At 38.3% G+C, this 15,979-nt stretch overlaps 3 protein-coding genes across 9 annotated transcripts in view; 1 reads left to right on the forward strand and 2 right to left on the reverse strand.

Annotated features, from left to right (window-relative positions):
- The window catches only part of LOC108066035 (protein nutcracker), a 107,429-nt gene extending 97,525 nt beyond the window's left edge, over window positions 1-9,904 (reverse strand). For 2 of the 7 annotated variants that reach the window (XM_044394365.2, XM_044394363.2), the window contains exon 1: window positions 1,956-2,550. In XM_044394365.2, the coding sequence (XP_044250300.1) occupies window positions 1,956-2,535 (580 nt within the window). In that variant the 5' untranslated portion in view covers window positions 2,536-2,550. Of the gene's footprint in view, window positions 1-1,955; window positions 2,551-6,096; window positions 6,244-6,785; window positions 7,715-9,307 lie in introns of those variants that run through there. The other 5 variants (XM_044394367.2, XM_070215320.1, XM_044394368.2 and 2 more) reach the window with 5 other exon arrangements.
- Window positions 9,905-11,316: 1,412 nt separating this feature from the next.
- On the forward strand, window positions 11,317-13,910 carry IntS10 (integrator complex subunit 10). Its single transcript, XM_017137918.3, has 3 exons — window positions 11,317-11,599; window positions 11,656-12,700; window positions 13,233-13,910. The coding sequence occupies exons 1-3, from the start codon at window positions 11,400-11,402 to the stop codon at window positions 13,857-13,859; spliced, it is 1,872 nt and encodes a 623-aa protein (XP_016993407.2). The 5' UTR covers window positions 11,317-11,399; the 3' UTR covers window positions 13,860-13,910.
- A 653-nt stretch (window positions 13,911-14,563) lies between these two features.
- LOC108054829 (mpv17-like protein 2) lies at window positions 14,564-15,737 on the reverse strand. Its single transcript, XM_017137919.3, has one exon. The coding sequence runs from the start codon at window positions 15,627-15,629 to the stop codon at window positions 14,826-14,828; it is 804 nt and encodes a 267-aa protein (XP_016993408.2). The 5' UTR covers window positions 15,630-15,737; the 3' UTR covers window positions 14,564-14,825.
- Between the last annotated feature and the right edge of the window lie 242 nt (window positions 15,738-15,979).

Here is a 15,979-nt window from a genome sequence, read left to right on the forward strand (position 1 = left end):
TAAACAATAAACAAAATCCGAAAATAAAACTTTTCAAAGCTGTCAAAGAAACTCATAAATTTTATATGAACAACATCAGGTTTTGGGATAGAATGTTCATGCATTTCCACTTGAGATATCAATATTTTTTGGTATCAACCTTTTTTTTTGGGGGAAACATTGCTGGCAACATTTTACGACAAAGAAAAGTTTGTCTACCTCCCCCTCGATTTCGTTTCATCATCAGTCTGCTAATTTCATTTCGTACGAACACCCACAACATTGTACACTGAGGGAAACAAAGCAGGAAATAACTAAAAATAATTAAATAATGATTATTATATCAAAACAAAAAAATAAATACAATAGAAAAGTTTTTGGTTAATTAAAAATAATATAAATTTGATTTTATTTCATTTTGATTTGAAAAAAACATTTTAGAGGTCTTTTTTGTACTTTCTTCTCGTGCACTTATTTTATTTTTTATATTTGTAAGATTTGTTTACTGTGGAGTCCTTGATGGGAAAGATTTCGCAGCTGTCGCCGTTGAGACAAGCTCATCAAATGTTTCCAAATCGATTCCATCATTTAAAGCATATTAGACCAGTCAACACATGTGTGTGCGTAGGGGAAAATGGAAAGGGACGGTGATAAAAATAGAAAGAGAGAGCAGGAAATCCTTGGCAGGATGTGCGACACATTGCGCTTTGAACTTGTCAGGAAAAACCTTAAAAAAATGCGTAGCTGGCGAAGTGTCGTAATTTAATTAAGTTTCGCACCAAACGACAAGCGGAAAAAAGGAACAAAAGTGGAAATGAAGGAGGAAAGTCAAAGAAAACGTATAAAAATTACCAGGAAAATTGCATAAAAAAGCGGGGAAGGATAAAGAGCAGACAAAAGGACATTGATTATTTCCGAGCAAAGCCAACCTTCCCGCGAAATTTCAGAATTCTGTGCAATTTCAATGAAATTTACTCAATTTAGCAAATTGGCGTCATAAATATCAATATTAACTGCGATATTGCAGAGCTTGTTAAGGTTGCGGATTAGGAAATGATGGCTTTTTATATCGAATCGCGTGTTGCAGTAATTGAGTAATTTAGTGGGAATAAAAATTTGATAGCTTGTCTTACATGTTTCTATATTATAATATTTAACGATGGTAATTAAGTAATAACTAGAATTGGTATTAATAAATTAGGAGCTAACTATGAAAAAGGGAGATATTATATTTAGTAACATAATTAAGTGGTTTATATAAATAGAGGGGTAATTTCCTAAAAACAGGGCCACAAAAATGTTTAATTAAAAAGTTAATTGCGAAAATGAAAGGGAGCCCGCATGACTGCAAACCAATTAATAAATCATGGCCAAGTAATCAATCAAAACGAGGTGCAGCCCTACAGGACCGCACATGCACGAAACAATGGACCAGTTAGCATTACAGGACACAATAGAGTCCCGGAAAATAGCCAAACGCACCGCAATTTCCGAGAGGCCCTCCCATCAATTTCCCCACTTTCACAGCCCGTTTTCATCTCATTTTCCGATGCCGTCAACTGTTGCACACTGCACATGCGATTGACACACAATGACAGCGGCTAATTAAGCTATCAAAATGTACGTTGGGGACTATCCTCTGTACAGTAGAGACTCGCTTGTTAAAACGATAGTAAAAGAGGTAAACACTCAGTTTCTACTTTAATAAAAAAAAGTTAGTTGCTTTTTAAAGATAGTTAGGTCTTTAAATATTTTATTTAATATGTAAAAAAAATTAAACAAATTGAAAAAAAAATTTGTTTAATTTTTATAAAAAGGTGTAACTCCTACCACAAATTTTATTTAGTCCTAAAAGTTAAACTTTTCAGTATAAATGTATGTGAAATACACATTTTAAGGGGCTAAATAACATGGATGTTTAAACATCGAGTGAAAGACCTGAGTTCAAATCCAACTCAGTTCATCTGCAGACTCACCTCTGTACAGTGGAAACTCGCCGTCGCTGTGGCTGTGGCACAGCATTATGGGACTTCGGCAACGCGAGGCGGCGACCATGATGCCAGTTTTGTGGATACTCAGTTGATTATTGCTGCTAGCCGACGATGTTGCTGGTGTGGCTGCTGCAGTTGCTGCTGCTGCTGCTGCGGAAGCTGCTGCATTTGCTGCCGATGTGCCCAGGGAATAAGAACGCGAGACATGACTCAAGGTGCGACGTCTTATGGTTGCTGCATTTGCAGTTGTTGCTGCTGCAGCAGCGGTGGCGGCATTGCGATAATGATGCTGCGGTGTGGAATACTGATTCCTGGTGGCCTGCATCTGCAGTTGCAACTGCTGGTAGCCGCCTAGCGACAGGTGGTGCTGCAGCGGTGGGTGGTGCGAGTGGTGCAAGTGTTGCTGTTGCTGTTGCTGCTGCAGCGACTGGTGTTGCTGCTGTGCAGGCTGGTGTTGCTGCTGTGCGGGCTGGTGTTGCTGGGGGGCTTGGAAGGGCGGATGCGAGTGCTGGTGCTGCAGCAACTGTCGCTGATGTTGCTGCTGTTGCTGATGCACCGCTGCCATCTGGAATTGCTGCTGCAACTGTTGCAACAAATCGTGCTGCAGTTGCTCATTGTTCCTGGCATTGTTGTCCTTTTCCGGATTGAGATTGGGGTTCTGCGGATTTGGGTTCTGCTGCTGCTTCTCCCAGGGTCCGTTGCTATCGCTGCTGTAATCCAGCTTGAGGCTGATTTTATGTAGTCTTGGGTGATCCAAATTTAAACTAGACCATTGTGCTTAGGTCGCTGGGTCGCGATATTTGCTCCAGTAATTATTTAAAATATTGCAGTAGGACCTAACCAAATTATTTTTAACATTTTCATAAGTATAAAAGGACATTTCAGCTGATTTATCTGTTATTCTAGCTACCCAAAATACTAAACAATACTGGATATCTGGTAAATTTATAGGATAGAAAATTATACTGCATTTTAATAGATGATCATTAAGATGTTAGTTATGGAAAATACAATTTTATGAAATCCATTATTAAAGTTGATTAAAGTTAACCATATGATTTAACAATTTTTTTAATTTAATACAAAATATTTTAAAAGGTTTAAAACTGTTTTATCTAGATTATTTGTAAGGTTTAAGTAATATCTTTATAATCCTTTAGAAGTTGAGATACACTGCCAATTAAATTATCATATTTTAACGTAGTCCTTATTCCCTATAACTAGTCTTCAAATGTTCTAAAAATAATCCAGCTGATTCCAGGATGATTTGTGCAAGTCAAAGATAATTCGAAATGCTAACTGGACCATTGACTGCGATGTGTCAAGGTCGCTTGCAGCTTCTTAGACCCACTTGAAAATTTTAATAAAATTCTCCAGAGTTGCTTTCTCAAAAAACAGCTGTTGTTTGGTATTAAATTCTGGACCAGCCAGGAGTTTTATTTATTTATATTTATCAAAAACACAGGGCACACACGGACGCGGATTCGGAGGATGCGACGCATATGTATGTCACTGGAGGACCTAGTTCGAACAGGTTCTAACGATATCTGGGCGAGAGCGAGGACTCGCGGCACTCTCTCCCGGGTGAAAAGTCCCGCTTTTCCGCTTTTCCGACCAGAGACGCTGGGCCAAAGTACGACGACTGATTGCGCCGAGCTTTGTTATCCTGCGGAAAAGCTGACTGGCTGGCTGCCCCATGGAGCGCAGAAGGCCAAAAGCGCAATCCGCCGAGAGAAAAGCAGAGAGTGTTTCGGGGAAAATCGGGAGTCTGCGAGAGCCAAAAAGCACAGATAACAAACAAATGGATCTAGCCGAGCCCCCATACCAAATTTTACCTGAATCGGGCCACTATATGTTACTCTTTTAAAGCAAATATAAATATTGTAGGGATCTAAAAATGTTTGATGGTACAATGATTTAGAAAAATATTAAAAATATATTCTTAATATTATAAAGTAGGTTTAATATCCATGATTTTATTTAATAAATATTACAAATATTTTATTAATTAATTTTCTTAAAAGTATAATATATATTCTAAGAATAATATCTCAAAATACAAAATAATTGTGTTATTTATTATGAATTATTAATTTAAACATTTCAAGATCAAGTAAGACATGACCGTTAAAATCATTTCTTAGGTCAATACCAACTATGCGATTTCTCTCAGTGTAACCGAGAGTAAGAGAGAGAAGGATGCATCTGCTGGTGCTTAGAAAAGTGGCCTTTGCTTTCGTTTGCATCCCAACAGGGGAGAAAAAGAGAAAGAGGAGCAGCGTATGTTTTGCCAACTCTTGTGATTCCTCTTTGCTGTTTACCGTTACTAGCCCACCCACAAGGGAGAAGGACGAAAATGGGAAGGACAACGCAACAACAGCCACTAAAATAAGAAGCAGAACGAAGAGTTTGGCACAGTTTAGCATCGCAGATGAGCGCACAGTGTGACCAAAGTCACATATGAATCAACTTAATTCAAGGTTGTAAAAAAGTATGCAATATATCACAAAAACAATTTTAAAGTTTAAACTATTTGACTGTTAAATTTGTTCTTTAAAATTATGAAATTCAGATTGTGATCGGTCATTCATATAAATGACTCATTGTTAAGAAATTTCCACCCTCAATGAAATGCCAGCTCTCAGTTCTAGAAAGTGCAACATTTTCATTCCCGATAAGAAAGTCTCTGATTAATCCACAGTTATTGGCAAACAAATTATCAGAAGCAATTTAATTGCTTATTGTAGAGCCTTTTAAAAATCCGGTCTGAACTGGTTTTCTATGAGAACCTTATCAGCTAATAAATGAAATGACAATGCATTTGTTACTTAAATTTTTCTAGCAAATCTTAACCAAGGTACGAAACCCACATCTGTGGGTTCATTCACCCAACCGCTCGACCGAATTGTGGGCGGAAAGAAAAGCGGGGGGCGGGGCTGGGGAAAACAGCTGCTCCTGGGAAATGCAGAGTGACTCTTCAAGAGCAGCCCGAAACGAAAAGCTTTTCTCATTTTTCCGGAGCTTTTCAGGAGACACGACTGGATTTTAAAAATAATTGCGAGAGCGCCAGCCCAGCGGAATATATGTTTTGCTTTTGTTTGCCTTTGCCATAATTTATTTATGCATTTGTCACTGTTTTTCGTTATTTTGATAAAGTTGTAGCCAGATAATTTCGACAGGACCCACGGGAACCCTGAAAAACATAAGGTTTCCGATGGGGGAATGTCGCTGGGAAGCTGGACTCTCTCGCTGTTTTATTTCATTTTATTTTAGTGATAAGGCTCGGCTCGAGAAAGTCGATATCGTAATATAAACACGAAATAGGAGCCCAGCACCGAGCAGCAAGCATCCCGCTGTTGAGGGAGAAAAACCAAATTGTGGATGCCATCCCGCCAGGAAAACCAAAAAGGCGAAGAGGCCAAGGGGTATACACTGAGCGAATAAATTCATACTTAAAGAAATTCAAAACATAATGAGATTATTTCTAAAATGGTTTAGTTAAAAAAAATAAATTTTTAATTTAAACGGATTCAAATTAAAAGAAAGAGAAAACAACAGCGACACAAAATAGTATCGAAGTGTTCCCAATACAAGATTAGCGTAAGACCGCAGGCAGGCTTTTTGACTTTACAAAAATCAATGTGACCAGCGTGCTTATTGAAGCAACCGTGGATTAAAGTATAAAATTTTTTAATTCTTAAACCTTCAAACAAAAATTGTAGAAATGGTTTAATGTTGCCTACTCCTTTACAGACTCTCTAAATTATTCATAGATTTCTCTCAGTGCATGAAGATGTGGCATACATAGGGGTTATAGGGGTGCCGTTTTGCTCGCGTGGGTTTTGTTGATTTTGCGTGCGCATAAAAAATCGAAGTGGGCATGGAAGCCGGGAGATTCGGAGCCCGACGAGGTGAGGAAGTGGGTTTGGGTTTGGGTTTTTTTGGGGGGCCATGGGGATTGTGGATGCGACAATCTCGGCGCGTGTTTTTGGCTGCTGGAGCCGCTTGTTTCGCATTCTGCACTTCTGTGGTTGAGGGCCGACTCGTTTAGGGGCGTGTACCCCTCTTTTCGACGAGGGGAGGGCGAAAAGGTGACTGAACAGGACACATGGACAAATAGACTCACCTGTAATATCACGGTCGTAGAAATAACTGCTGGCACTGCTCTTGAGGCTAATGGAATCCAGGGGCGTGGCAGGCGGCTCAAAGATATCGAAGGAGTTGCAGGATTCCGCCGAAGGCGTCGGAGGGTCCACAATTATCCTAGCTGCTGCTGCAGACCATTTAAGTACGAAAAGAAAACCAAAAAATGCGTGCGGTGAAGTAAAACATTCAAAGGATAATTTACTAATTAAATATGCTATGGTTTTTGTTACAAACTTAAAACATATAAATGCAATTAATTTGCCTAACTTAGGTTAAATAAAGGTTTTTTTTAATTTCTCAAATTTGTATAATTATTAAAAAGAGTAGAAATTAAAAAGGCGACGCTTCTTTTTAAAGTAAACCTTTTTTATTACAAATTTGACTAAAATTAGCAAAGAAATTTAAGCTGTCTAATCGTTATTACCTTTTTAATTTACAATCCATTGAAACCACCAAGTAAAAACATTAGAATTCGACTTATCATTAACAGATTATTTATTTTAACCAGCCATTTAAATGTTTGGCATATTTTATAAAAATAAACTATTTATTTTGCCCCTTACACATTTCAAAAATCTCTGTATTTCTAGTTTGGGGATATTTTTGTAGTCTTTATGATTTAGTATCAGTATTTCCTATATATATCGAAGAAAGACTTACATATATTATATGTCATTTATTAATATATCAATTTTTTTCTGTATAAAACTTGACATTTTGGGAGAGCCAAATACCGAAATTTACTGAATTTCATGGAAATTAAATTGATTTTGAAACCCAAGTTCAAACTTAACCCCTGCCGCCCTGCTCCCTCTTTCGTTCCGTTTCCTTGGTGTAGAAATGCAGCTGTCGATTGACTTTCCCCACCACATTTAGTTGGCTCTTATTGAGATACCTGAAGATCTCATGATAAAGTTCGTAGGGGAGACCCAATAGCGAAGGCTGTAGCTTCTGTTCCATCTGCATAAGTTGCTGCGATCGCATGGGCTGGAAAAGATTCTGCTTGAGTTGAAAGGACAGTTCATCGAGCTTCCTAAATCGATGATAGATGGGCTTGTTCTTGGCCTGGACATTCAGGACATAGCGACCGATGGGCAGGCTGATGCTGTAGCCAGGCTGCTTGGAAGGCGGTGCTGGCGACAGGGTGACCATTAGCTGATCCCCCAGAATAATGGCCATAAGGCGGGACTGAAGGGCAGCGACCACAGAAGCTTCCTCGGACGAGTGACGATCCAGCAGGGTCCTCAATCGCATCGAGTAGGCGGTGTCATTGAAGCACACGGCATAATTCACCGGCTGTTCGCTGAGAAGTCGCACATTCAGGGCATGAAAACTGCTAAACGAGGGAACCGGTTCGATGAGGTGTCTCTTCTGGGCGTAGGTCTCCTCCTCCACGAATCCGCATTCCAGGGCCAGTAAATATATGAGCAAATGCAGCCATTCGGAAGCCGGCATTTTGCGATTCTCCTCAAACTGTTTCAGTAGCTTCTCCATATGTTGTGGCACCGTTTCCAGATTGGCATGCTCCAGGATCAAAGGATTCGGCTCCTGGCCGCTCTTCCCATCCGATATCAAACGCTGTCGCTGCTTTTTCGGCACTGTAATGAGGTTTTTATTTTAATTTTTTTAAAAAGAAGTCCCAAAAAGATGTGATTAGTCAAATTGTGTGTGCATTTTTGGTTAAATATATGGAAAAAAAACTCAAATTTCATTTAATTTCAGCAACTAACCTGCTTCGTGCGGATTTTGGGAAGCAACAACTTAAACTGGTGGTTATATACAATACATTTTTACACTACAAAATATATAGAACACAGAAATCAACTCAAAACTCGCGCTTTCTTTTGTGCTAGTATATTTTTTAAAATAAAGTTCAGTAAATAAACACTTGCAGCTACATAAAAACGAGTCACGAAATAAGTTGGGGAAAAATAAGATAATTAATACTAAATTCAAAGTGACATTAGAGGTACTTGAATTTAAATTACGACTACGTGATGGTTACAATCTTAATGTAATCTTTACTCTAGAACATTCTCGCAACGTTGTCTGTGCTACAAACAATATTGCAAAAGCTCAACAAATAGTTACTAAATAGGAAGTACTAAAGGAATTAAATATTTTGGAATAATAGTGTTGTATTTATACATTTAAAAATCAACATTTTCACTTTAAAACTTAAACATTAAAGATTTTTATGACAATTTTAATGAACCATTTCCATTAAATCAAAGTGCTTGTGTGAAAAATATAATAAAAAAGACACCATAAAATTACAAACTACCATAATAACCATTTTTTATAAAATGTTGACAAAAAAAAAAACACTAATTTTAAAGAATTCAAAAATGTGCATATATTTTTGCGGACTGCGATAAATGAACTTTTCATAGCAAATCACGATAAGACACATAAGTTAGTGCACAATAAAACAGGTTATTCCAAATTTATTATCAAAGAAAGGTTCAAATATTTTGATGATTCATCGGAAAGTCTCAGAGATAAGAATATAAGTGTTAAATTGGGAATTTACAATACGTTATAAAAATATTTATTTATAAATGGATAAATATATAAGACAAGTTCACAATACATTTAAAGTGTTGAGATGAACAGATTTTTATTTGCATATTTTGGTATGGCTTTTTATGATTTATTTATATCTATTGTTATTTAAATATTGATATCTATTGTCTTTTTAGAAAACCAATAACACAATAAACGGCTATGAAATAAATCCAGAAGTATTTTAATAAGGAAATCCATTTACAACTCATAATATCCATTATCAGATAATATTTCAAGTCATACACGTCGACAGAATATATTACAAAATTTGTAAGAAATTCTTACGAAGAATTTATTTACGATAAAATATAAGATAAGATATAAAAAATCATGATTGTGACATTTATTAACCATATTTTGCAGGGTGAATGAGTGGTATTTGCATATTGCTTAAGTAGTATAGTGGATATGTATTTTTCATTCGGTTTCAATGATTTATAGACCAGTGTTCGATTTGTGAAAAGTGTCAAGTCTTTAATAAATAGTGTAGATTACGAGTAAACAAAGGGGGTGAAATGGGAACGGCAAGCCATTTATCAATAATTTAAAGGTGGTCTTAAGTACAGTTCTTTATATCTAGATTCTTGATTCTTGAGTAATCCTTTACTTTTTCCATTACTTACCCTGATCCGGAGCTTTGGTGTCCTTGGCGGCAACCACTTGTGGCTCATTTTGTTGCGGTTCTCGTTGCTCGCCCGAAGTCGAGGGGCCGGTTATTTCCATAGTACCCCCAATTTCCGATTTCGCCTCTGACATTTTAATATTTACGTACGAATTTTGTGCAAGTGTTTTGGATTTTAAATACTTTTTCGACTGTCATTGTCTTTTTTTACCCAATGACAATCGGAAAGTGGGGCATACTGCGTTGATGCACCGGAATTTCTAGTGATCTCGTTGGGCCCCGGTAAACCAATGGGGAAATCACAATTTCGTTCTATTTATGGTAAAACTGCAGCAGATGTGGCACTATATTACATATAAGTATTTTATTTACAAGAACTTGCGAAAAGTTCATCGATGCAACAATAACAAAACACGACGCGTTGGCAATTAATTTCTAGAAATCGCGCTTAGTCACACACATTACATAAGCAGTTGCATCGGTCAGTTCCACATATCTTTTGTTTATTATAGTTTTCGCTTTTGTAAGCGTAAAAATCACAGAAAATTGTAAAATTATATTAGTTTTTGCAAAAATCAGCTGGCAAGCAGCCGCCACTTTACAACACTGATCGATAGCAAAATATATCGATAAGGGAAGGAGCTATCTAGTTTTTAGCTAAAATTTGGCTAGACTTTTTATTCATGAAATTAATTTAAAAAAATTTGTGTGTTATTTTTTCTTTTTAACTCTTCAAAAACTCCACAAATTTAGACATAGTAGAAAAATATTTTGAGGATATCTGTACTACAAAACAAGAGAGAACGCTATAATCGAGTGCCTCGACTATTAGATACCCGTTACTCAGCTAAACAACTTAATAGAAATATGCCTCCTTTTTTGTTTTTCGAAGCTGGAATTAGCTCCCGTTTTTTACCCAGGGAACTCCACGTGGAGGCCTTCTAAAACTTTAAATTCTGCCTAGCACATCTTCCGTCTCTCTCTAGCGCAGGTGAATGCACTTGTGAAAAACGAATACGAGCAAAAAGAGACAAAATGCGCGCCCTTTTCAAATAATTTAAAATTTGCAATAACATATTGTGAATTAGTGTGACCACAGAAAAAAAGGACAAAAAGTTCAAATTAACCATCTGAATAGATGGCGCTATTGTATATTGAATTGAGCCATCTACCCCAAGATATTGGTACTACTGGCCATGAAAGGCGGAAATGTAGGCGCTAGACAGGTTTAAGCGTTAAATGGGTTTTGCGGGCGTTAGAGTGGGCGTGGCAAACTTTTACTTGGCCAATCGATATGTATTGACGAAACAAATACATATCAGTTACTATTTTCATAATAGCTTCAAAACTGTGGGCGATAGAGAGGGCTAGTGGGCGTTAGAGGGGGCGTGGCACCTTTTTGAAATAAACTTGCGCTGCGTAGGAACTCCCAGAATCTGCATGCAAAATGCCAATCTTCTAGCTTTTATAGTTTCCGAGATCTCAGCGTTCATACGGACAGACGGACAGACAGACAGACGGACAGACGGACAGACGGACATGGCTAGATCGACTCGGCTAGTGATCCTGATCAAGAATATATATACTTTATGGGGTCGGAAACGCTTCCTTCTACCTGTTACATACTTTTGCACGAATACAATATACCCTTTTACTCTACGAGTAACGGGTATAAATATCGTGTAATGATAGAAACGAAATTCCAATTGTCTAGATTTTCTTAAATTAATTTGAGAACATTATTTTTTTGAAAAACTTAGCTTATCATTAAACAACCTGGTTTAAAATTGAACGTTAGAAAAAGATTACTAACAACTTATACTGAAAGATAAAATAATTCAAATGAATTTCTGATATTAAACAATTAGGCAAAAGCCTAAGTAATTGAGAAATGCGTTTTAGTTTAAAATAAATATTTAATAATAGTAGCTATTTTTAGCTAGTTTCTATAGTAGCTACTTTTAGCTAGTTTTTATGCCAGCACTAAACTACAGTGTTGGTCAACAGCTGTTTAAGAACCGGCTAAACAAATGTATTGTTTACCTTAGATTTCATAAAGATTTATAAAAACCCAAGAAAATCCCTATATAAACATGTCCAGCAATGAGGAAAATGAGTTGTACATGGTCACGGAGGCGCAACGTCTTCGAAAATCCGATCCTTGTGCGGCCATGGCCTGGATAATCACGGCCAAAACGCTATATCCCAATGCCTTTAATCTGCAGTACGAAGCTTACCTATTAGAACGCGATGGAAAACGAATTGAGGAGGCTGCCAAGTGTTTCAGCGCCGTGTGAGTGGATGGTATAGTAGCTTAAGATATAGAACTAATATATTTTAACCTTTCAGAGCCACCAATTTCCCCAATCAACATACAGAACTGTGGCAGGAGATAAATGCCTTAACAAACGCCCTGAGAAACGAGAGTGAAAATACCCCGGAACACGAGTTTTACGTTAAGATGTACAAACATCTTACGCCCGAGGTTCAGCACAATATATTCATGCACACGATCAATCACAGCGCCGATAATCTGGAGCGCGTCTATATCTACATACTGATGTTCAACAAGTTCCCCAAATCGGCGCTAACTCAGGCTCCTAGATTATTGGAAATGCTGGCGGAGGGCATGAAAACCGATCCGGATCTTTATCAGAGGATCCTGGTGGAGGAGGTTCTGCCTATGATTCAAAATAAACCGCCGGAACTTTCGCCTAATCTTGCCTGCAGGCTTTATACCAGTTCCCTGGAGTTTTACCTCCGGCAAATCATGGATGAATCGGATACGGCGGATGCCTGGAAGAATATCTTCAAGGTCCTGATGATCTGCGGCCAAATGATGGGCTGGGAACCCTTTCTGCCCTTCAGCAAGCACGTCAATCAGAATGTCTACTGGGAAAAGCTGGTGGATATACTTTCCGGCAGTCCGGCGGGCAGTTCGCAGGTTCTTTTCTACGCCACCACCTTGTTTATTTATTCCCTCCACGGTTATATAAGGAATTGCAAGCTGCGGATCGAGGATGCCGATGTGAGCCATGTTTTGGTGGAGGGCTTCATGGAATGGTCGCCGGATGGCGATGGCTCCGAGGTGCCCAGCATGGAGCCCCCAAAATTCTCCCTCACCACCGCCATAAGTCCGGAATTGTCCAAGGCCTTTCTGCACGCCGCCCAGTGCTGGCAGCTCCTGAACACGGATCAGTTTCAGCGGGATTTCAGCCAACTTATGCTCGCCCTGCCGCTCGCGCCCTGGATCTCCAGGTTCCTCTTCGATCTGGCCATCTATTTCGGGCACCGCGATGAGGCCAACAAGCTGATGGCCGACATGACCACCCAGAGCAGCCTGGTGCAGAGTCTGCAGATCCTGAGTCTTAATTTGATGCAGGGCAGCATGACTGTGAGTCTATAACTTTTTTATTTAAAGGATTATACTTTAATTAGAGCCCTGATTTAATGGATTCAATGAATTATTTTGAATTTTTTGTTTTATATTAATGAGTTTTATAGAATTGAATGAATTTGAATTTTGAGTTTAATAGAATTGAATGAATGAATGGCATGAATTCCGAAATAATTCAAAAGACAATTTATTTTGAAAAAGAAAGGGGCATAATTTTGTGATTAAATCTACATGAATTTTAATTTCTAAACAGTTAACATTGATTTGTTAAAAATTTTTCACTTTTTGTTTTCAAAAGAAAGCACAAAAAAATGTTGCAAATTCAACAAATTTATAAAAATTATTTATTCATTCAATTCAAAATAAACTAGTAAAACATTCAATTTATTTCACATAGAATTGAATTAAACAAATCAGAAATTTCATGGCATACTATGATAAAACAAAAATTGAATGATTCACGCAGGGCTCTAGTCTAAACCTTATTTATTTAAAGGATTATACCTTAATTCTTCGAATTTTATTACAGCTCCAGGGCTTCCAGTGCATTCTGAAGATCCTCTCCGAATTGCCCGCCACCCAGGGTCAACTTTTGGACAATATGTCGCTCAAAGGCCACCGCCACATGGTCTTCCTGCCCCTCACTCGCTCCGCTTTGGTTCAGTACTGCGTGGGCGCTATTATCAGCCGGCTGAGCCGCAAGGTCTACGAGCCCAACTGCCCGGATCGATTGCTTGGGGATCTCCTGGTGCTGCAGCAACTAAACTTGCTCAACGATGTCCTGCTCACCCAGCAAATTCTTAGCTTGATTAAGCAACGCAAGTCGTTCAATCTGCGCACTCTATCCACCTACATAATTGCCATCGATTTGATTGAGGAACTGTCGCACATTTGGAACTCGCAGCTGGAGGATAATTTCGAGTTGACCAGCTCACCGATTTCGAGTGGCACTCCGAAGGAAAACCGAAGAATCGGAACTCGCGGAGCGGACAAGGGAGCCAGGGATGAATTCAAAGCCATAACTCGCCAGCAGATTGCCCGCTGCAATGAGAATGTGATCACTTTGCTGGCGAACTTCATCAGCCAGGAACATTTGATGCTGGCGCAGCACATCTTTGGGATCAGCCAGCCCGTGGAGACGATTGTGATCAAGTGAGGAGGGTAAACTAAAGAGTTTTATAGTTCTTATTAGGGGGAGTTTGCATTTAACATTATTTTCTTTAAGAATTAAAATATAAAATATAGTTACAAATAACTGATGTTTATTTTCTTCAATAGAATTTAATTTTTTTAAATCGTAAGATAATTTTACACGTCTATGTTGTCTTAAAATATTAATTCATAAACATACAATCACTAGTTTCGTTAGTTTGCTTATCAATTAACCAAATATTTGCATTAGAAAATGATAATTTAGTCTGATGTTACATTTTGATAAGTTTTTGTTTGGTTCAAATTTCTATACAACTTCTCCTTCATTTATTCCTTTCAAATATTCTTTAGGAATTTTTCTGACTAATGTTTTTCTAGATCGAAAGATAGTTTCACACGTCTATGTTGTCTTAAAGTATTAATTCTTGAAAATTAAGTTGAGATATAAAAAACTTTAAATTGTAAATATTCTTTTCTACTTTTTTCTTTATTGATCGTAAGATAATTTCACACGTCTATGTTGTGTTAAAATATTAATTCTTGAACATACAATGACTAGTTTCGTTACTTTGCTTATCAATTAAACAAATATTTGTATTCGCAATTGATAATTTAGTCTGAGGTGGCGATTTGATATGTTTTTTTTTGGTTTAAAGTTCTGTACTGTTCTTCAATTATTCCCCTCAAATATTTAATTTACAGACAACATTTAGCTTATTTAAACCATTTATTATATCAAAAATGTGAGTGCCACGCTTAAAACTTAACAACTTTAAAAATATATCATCAGCAATGATAAAAGTAGTTTCTTTTCCCTAGGGATTACAACATAGACAGCGTTTAGTTCCACTTTTGTACTAAATACATATATATTGATATTAAGAGCCTCTTCTGGTTACATAATAACACTCGTGTGCACAAAATGACTTGGTAATTTAGATTCCTATCAATATCACATGTATCCTATGTCTTAAACGGACTTCTGGGCTTCTGGAATCGCTGGAATCTCCAAAGTCTCCTCCTCCAGCGGCAAATGAATCCCGAAATCGTGTTTCATATAGGACATGAGTACATTATAAACGGCGGTGCACACATTGACGAAGGTCACCCGGTACTTGGTGTCCAGATAGCGAAAGTTCAGGTACTGAGCCGCCGGCCAGGTCATCCAATCCAGCAGATAAACATAGGGGAACTTGGAGATTAGCTCCTGGTTGGTAGCCTCCAGCGTCTGACGCTCCAGATAGCAAATGGAGTAGAAGAAGATGAGGATGCAGGCGGGCGACATGACCAGCTGGTCGATCAGGATTTTCTTGAGGATATTCTGAAAGGTGCGGGCGGGCATTACTTTATCCATCCAATTATAAACGTAGTGATGGAGGGGTCCTTGTAGCGCTCCCGCCACAAACATCCTGTACATGCGATCCGTATCGAAGCGATCCTGGTGCCGCAATCCTCTTCTGTACTCGTATTCCTGGGCAATCACATCGCCGACGACCATCAGGAGTCCCGATCCCACCACGTTCGTTATGAGGAGGTACTTTCCGAACATATTGCTCCAGGCGGTTTTCGACCATCGCAGGAGTATGAAGCTCAGGGCTCCACCCTCCGCCTCGCCTCCTTTTCCGTGGGTTAAACGGAGTTCGTATTTCTGGTGCCCCATTAATGGGGTTCTCCCCCTGCACAGGGCCGTGAAATCCCTGCGAGAACCGAGGGATCCATGGATCTTCTGGGTCCGGAGACCGTAGCACTGGCGCAGGCAGCGAATGCTGAACATCCTGCAATTTCAGTGGGGGCTACCTGTAGTCCCGTGTGTTTTGATTTGACGTTACGAAAGACCCGATTGTTTTGACGTTAAACTCATCAGCTGATTGGGGGTGGCACCCGGTCGACTAACCATTTTCTGTATCTGTATCTGCAAGTGGGAAAATCGATAGTATGCTATCTATTTGAAATAGTTTTTAAAATATGTTCTAAATTTTTTTTTAACTTTTGCTTTGTTTTCAAAGTTTGGTTTTGTTACAAACATTAAAAAATCTATTTTATTATTATAATTTTTAGGTAACGGATGACATTATTAAACCCACTTATCTAGTAGAGATTTCGCTTTTGCAAAATTATTAGTAT

Source organism: Drosophila takahashii, chromosome 3L (assembly GCF_030179915.1).
Source record: "Drosophila takahashii strain IR98-3 E-12201 chromosome 3L, DtakHiC1v2, whole genome shotgun sequence".
NCBI classification, from domain to species: domain Eukaryota; kingdom Metazoa; phylum Arthropoda; class Insecta; order Diptera; family Drosophilidae; genus Drosophila; species Drosophila takahashii.